General features: G+C 29.1%; 1 protein-coding gene across 1 annotated transcript in view; it reads left to right on the top strand.

Moving 5' to 3' along the window:
• The window catches only part of LOC106461583 (SWI/SNF-related matrix-associated actin-dependent regulator of chromatin subfamily A containing DEAD/H box 1-like), a 42,142-nt gene that overhangs the window by 15,786 nt on the left and 19,825 nt on the right, over nucleotides 1-6,531 (top strand). The window contains exon 5 of the mRNA XM_013921426.2: nucleotides 3,217-3,360. Coding sequence (XP_013776880.1) covers nucleotides 3,217-3,360 — 144 coding nt within the window. The remainder of the gene's footprint in view (nucleotides 1-3,216; nucleotides 3,361-6,531) is intronic.

Below are 6,531 nucleotides of genomic sequence, written 5' to 3'. Positions count from 1 at the left end.
AAATAATTCACTAAAAATATAATTTTTTATATGTGAAAGACTTATAATATGAACTAAAAGCCTGCCAAATTTTGTGAAGATATACACACTATATTGAAAATTAGAAGTATTAAATCTATAAAGACTGTAATCGAGTACAAAGAAGTTAGAGGTCGGTCAAATTGCCCGAGCCCATGTTCAGAGAGTTAACCGTATCTAACATAATACGTTTCTAAGTTTTATGTTTTTGTTACTTTTATAACCATAAATAATATACATGAAAAACAAGAAATATAGTAATTATGTTTGACAGAATAATAATATGTACAAAGCAAGCAATGTCCTATGACTATTATAATTTAACTGGTTTTCTAACTAGGACAAGAGCAGTTTAAATTAATCCCCTTTTCTGCTCAATTACCATGAGATAGACTTTCAAGCTGAAAATGAAATCAGCAGTACTCTGTACTGAAAACAACATAATATTATATGTCGTTTGATTGATTAGAGCTTTGCCTTTCTATTAGTTTGAATGTCTGAAAGAATTATTATCAATTTGTGAAATAGAGGATGTGAGCATGGTCTGATTTTCAAGTTTGTGAATCTGTAAACAAATATGAGTGAAGTCTTTAAAAACTAGACTTTGTCTGAGTAATATCTATATTATAATAAGTAACATTCATTAAATTCCATACTTCAGAGAAGGGTAGTAAACAAATTAGAGAAGACCTAGAGAATAAATCTCATGATTTTCATACTTGGAGAGATTGAGGAATTTTTTTAATTTCCTTATAAAATTAAAAACTTAAATCAAATTTTAATACAAGTTTTATTAACTTTGTTTTGATACCAAAGTTATTTGTATACATTGATAACAAAGTAGTTTAATTAAATTGTAAATGTAATCTGTAAAATGTTGTGACATGGGCAATATGACCTACCTGTAGTGATAGGGTTAATAGTTTTTACTGCATCATAATGGTTCTAGAGTAAACTTTGGATAAAGATATATTTTTTTGTGTTTTTGACTGTTTTTTGAATTGCTAGATCTGCCTGCTTCAATACAATTTATTGAAATGATCCAGTGTGATATTACTGTGGAAGAGTTTAGAGAAAACTTACCTTGTTACCATAGTTGGTTGATTTATGAAACTACTCTAATGCAGTAATACTGTGAAAACATTTGAGAAAATATTGATTTGTTGTTCTGTTTTCCACAGTTGGTTAACTTATTAAACTTGTTCTGATGTGTCAAACATCATGGAAACTTTATCTTATGGTCCTATACTCTGCTGTTGTGAACTCATTAACCCTATCTGAACCAGGGAGCTGCTGCAGATGTGTCGAGTGCACACCTACATATGGAATTTTACAAATTATGTGAAATTAATAATTATTACTAAGCAATTTTTAACTTTAGAAATATTTTAGAATTGATATTTAGTGTAATTCATAAATAAGAATGGTAAAATGTTTAAATTTTCATTTTGCGCATCTCACAGCATGTGGTCTGAACAATTACTAATGTAGGTCATCCTTGAAAAATGTTCAAATACAGCTGGATAGAGCAGATTATAAACTGTTTACATCAGTATAGAGTAAATAATATAGTTTGATCAGTGATATATGGTTTGATGGTAAAATTACTAGCCAGAGCTCATGCAGGAGTGAACAAAGGAATCTAATGAGAAATGTAGAAGTCTTGAGAACAAAACACAGATTTGGGAAAAGTTTTTATAGATATTTTTTTTCATTCCTGAATATGTCTTGTATTTAATTATATCTTCTTGAAAGCTGCAGAAATTTTCTCCTACGACAAGATATCAGGCAAGCATCGTTATGCTAAAGAGTATTGTAGGCAATGGCAAGATATCCCAGTGACTCAAATCTTTATTTGTTGAATATTACTATTATGTATATTTCAGTCAAGTAAGATAAATTATTGTTTATTGAAAAGAGTCAATACTTATTAGAAATAAATTAATGTTGCTTTTATGTAGTGAGGTTCTTGATCACTTGTATATCTTTGTCAGTTTTGTTGTTCTTTTTTTATTATTTATAGCTGAAAATGGTGAGTACTACAGTTCACAAAGTAAAGTATCAAAGGAAACATGTTAATGAATATCAATCAAATTGAAGCTAAATGGATAAATAAAATTGTACTTTCTGATAAACAGTGCCTTACCAAAAGTTATGGAGATTGCAAAACATAAGAAATGATAGAAATACTAAATACTTTTGTTCTTGGAAGGAAATTACATTTCCATATCATGGTGGTTGAGAAGACTATAGAGGATCATGTCTTGTAGTCCTATCATCATAATTAGTTACTTTATTAAACTATACTTCAGTATGAAAGTGCTAGAGAAGGCTAGAGAAAAACTTGACCTTTAGTCCTATCATTGTAATTGGTTGATTTATTAAACTATACTTCAATATGATAGTGCTGGAGAAATTTATTATTGTGCTGAAGAAAACCTTAGAGAAAATTGACTTTTAGTCCTGTCAATTTGAATGTTTAATTGTGGTCTTGCCTTCTTTATCTAATTATTGTGCATTAGTACTGAGTAGACATTTTATTTGAAAATAATTTGTATATTTTTCTTCAGTATAGCAGTAATGTGAAATTTTTCCTTGTGTTGCCATCATCCAGTGATGATTAACAGTTTTTGGTAAAAGCCATTGATGTTGGCATTCCTAGTTGAAGAACCTTGTTTTCTTTAAATGTTTATTTAAAGCTAATTAATCAACAAGAGGAAAACTTTGTAATATTTGTACTGATTGAATATATTTTCTCATTGTGATGCTAGAAGTACCTAGGATAGATAATATTTTGGCCAAATTGTTTTTATTTTATTGTTTAATTTCATATTCTTTATATTCCATTTACTGTTCCATATTTCAGATTTTTTTTTCCATAAATTTCAGAAGTTACTTTTTGAGCTGACAGCAAATAAGAGGGTAATAATCTAAACATAAGGTATACAGATACTAAAATTAAGAATTGTGCTCATCTTCAAACTGTTTATAAAAAGTTTATTTGTCATTTATTGAAATTGATATGTTTTAACAAATAATTTTCTAAAATTCTGTGTGAAATAGGTGTACTTTAATTATTATAAGATTTTAAAACACAAAAAATAACATTTAGATTATTACAACAGAAGCATTTTTAAATTTAAACAAAAATATAGATTATAGCTTACTGAGGAATGTTTTCTAACTTGTTGATTGTAGGTACGGGAAGGAAACCAAAATAATAAAAACAAGTCTAGTTCTGGGATGATGATGCAGCTGAGGAAAGCTGCAAACCATCCTCTTCTACTTCGAAACCATTATACAGATGAGAAGTTGCAGGAGATGGCAAAAGCAATAATGAAGGTAAAAAACTAAGTGAATGATATTAAAGTGTTACCTTTCATAACAGGAACTTATTTTAACAAGTCTTGAGAATACTTGCTAAATGATGACCAAATGATATTTTTAGCTTTAACTTATGAAAATAATAAACAAACATTGTTAATTTCATAGATTCAATCATGTAAGTTTTGAACAAATTTGGCACCTCGCCATTTTACAGTTCATATCTTTATGTCTTACCATGCTATATCTGATAACTGTGCATTTTGACAATAGCCATGCAGCATAGTTTCCATTGCAAAAGTCATTGTCTTAATGCTGCTGTGTCCATAGAATACATTTCCTCCCTGCATGCTTTACATATTTCATAATCCAATAACAGCAGTATCTAAGTATCTGTTTAAATATTCCAGTCACACAGAAATACATAGGCACTGTGACTGGTGGCTTGACCAGTATCTCTTCTTCAGCTGTTTGAGGTATATGGTAGTTGAATGGACATGTCGTGAGTGCAGCTTATGTAGCTGTGACTTTTGTCACTTTTACAGATGGAGTTCCTTCTTAATTATGTTATTATTGTCTCAGACATGTGTGGAGGTTTGGCTGCAGATTCTTGTGTTTATAGATTCTCACTTATTACAGAATGCTGCACTTTGTTTACCATAACTGAGGTATGACATATTGTAGATCACTTTCTGAATGGTCCTGATGCCCCCATGTTTGTCCATACTCCTTTGTTTTCCAACCAATGCAATTAAGTACAAGAGATATTCCCATCTTATATTCTAAGTCACTGATCTGAAAACATCTTTATGATCTGAGTGTATGAATATTATGTGTCAGAAAGGGCTATACGTTCCTTTCCCAAAAGTGATCAGTTTTTGGCAGTATTGCATTATCAACAAAATGCACAGAGTGTCAAAATATAGTTCTGATACATTCTTTTTCACTCCAACATAATATTGACTGTAGGTGTTATTTGACTTGCTGACTTACATATTTAAAATCATTTTAATATAATGTACTCAACCATCTATAGTAGTATTAACAGAAAATTTTGGATAAGCCATGCTTAAATGATTTCTGTTAAATTCTTTGCTGTACCAAATACACAAAAGTGAAAAGAGTTTAAGAGTATTTCAATTCAACTCATTAACAACTCAAATTATAAAACAAATTCCTTAATGTTCTGTTTCAGCCATTAAGAATGTCAACTTTTTGTCTCAGATTAACATTTGGTAGCTACCCTAAACAAAACATAAAACTAAATATTGCTATAAGGTTAGGTTTTATCTCTTCAGAAGTCACAGCTTGCATGTCTGTGCACAATCAACTTTCATGTGGGGCGTTTTTGTTCTGTTGTGAAAGGTACATCCAAAAGTGACTGGAGAAGCCATTTTAATATTTCTATTGTTAATATGTTTAATTATTTCTTTATAATTATCATATGAAAAAAATATTGTAAATTATTAATTTTGAGTTGCTGAAGACAATGTCACATGCAAGAGATCTTTATTTTGAATAAACTTCATACTTTAACCAGTCAACAACTTGCATAGAAAAATCACATGCACAAAATACTTGTGCTGTTCAGGCTGATTTGAACATCGAGCTGCATTTGTTTGTTCTGCAAAACACTCAATAACAATAATTAAGTTTTTGACTTAATAAGTATATGGCCATTTTTTTGGTGGGATTTACTGATGCTGCTATATAGTGCAATAAAATAAAAAACTTTAGACAAGTCTTATTACAGTGACATTGTTGTAAAAGATATCCACATGATACCTTTATCATAGCTTGAGAAATTTCAGGCTCCATATGATTATGTGAGCTATCTGCATATACTCATGGATCTATGTAAACTTTCTGATCATCAGAATCACACAACCATTAATCCAAAATCAACAAATTTGTGAAGGAAAGCATAACAAATTAAATATTAATTCTACTGCCTTTGTAGTTTGTACCATAAATTATTAAACTTTTTTACAAATTATGGTAATAATGTATTATTACTGTATTACTGTCATAAATGTATTAGTTAGAAAAATATGCATGATATTTGTAAATACATTTCAAAATGTAAAATGAATAGGATTTTATTAACGTGATCAAATACATTGCAAAAAACTGCAATATATATATATATGTGTGTGTGTGTGTGTTCCTGAGGGTACTCCAGGGGGTCCTCCAATTATGTCAAAAATTTCATAAAAATATTTAAAAAGATATCATTTATAGAATTAAAAAATGTTCATAAAATTAAATTTATATGAATTACAACATTCAATTTTAGAATACAGATTTTCATGTACATGGAATCTTTTTCTTCAAAATAAAAAACATCGATAGGTTTGGGGTCCTTGGGTTACTAAAGTCAGCTGTCTCGCCATGCAGGTGTTCTGCCCAGCACTGTCTAACCATGCTGTTAGTCTTCCTGTAGGCATATTACCCTCACCGCCACTTACTATGATATCTCCCATCATTAAACATTAATTCTAATCCATTTGTAGTTTGTACCTTAAATTATTAAACTTTTTACAAAATAAGAAAAAGTGTTAGGTAGTAAAATATGCATGATACTTCTAAATATGTTAAAAATGTAAAATGAATAGAATTTTCATAACATAATCAAACATCATTGCAAAAAACTGCAATATATGTATGTATGTATGTATATGTACACGTGTGTGTGTGTGTGTGTGTTTCTCAAACTGGTGTCTGTGAGGGTACTACAGGGGGGTCTTCAAGAATTTCATATTATTATTTAAAAATATATTATTTATATAATTAAAAGTTTTCATAAAATTAGATTTAGATGAATTAAAACATTTAATTTTGGAATACAGATTTTCATACACAAGGAATCTTTTTTTATTTTTTATTTCAAAATAAAAAAAATTGATAGGTTTTGGGGTCCATGAAAAACATTTTAATTAACTCTTTCAACATGGGCTTGGTCAATTTGACTGACCATGTAACCTCTTTATACTCATTCAAAGTCTTTATAAATTTGATACTACTAACTTTTAATATAGTGTGTATATCTTCACAAAATGTGACAGTCTTTCAGTTAACATTATAAGTCTTTCACATACAAAAAATAACATTTTTTATTGAACTATTTGTAATAAACTAAAAAAAATTTTTAGTCCTTGAATATATTGAGTATTTGTTTTGTAATAGTCC

The sequence above is a fragment of the Limulus polyphemus genome, unplaced genomic scaffold, assembly GCF_000517525.1.
Source record: "Limulus polyphemus unplaced genomic scaffold, Limulus_polyphemus-2.1.2 Scaffold992, whole genome shotgun sequence".
Classification (NCBI taxonomy): Eukaryota; Metazoa; Arthropoda; class Merostomata; order Xiphosura; family Limulidae; genus Limulus; species Limulus polyphemus.
Note: the sequence above shows the minus strand (reverse complement) of the source record. Positions and strands in the feature narration are given on the sequence as shown.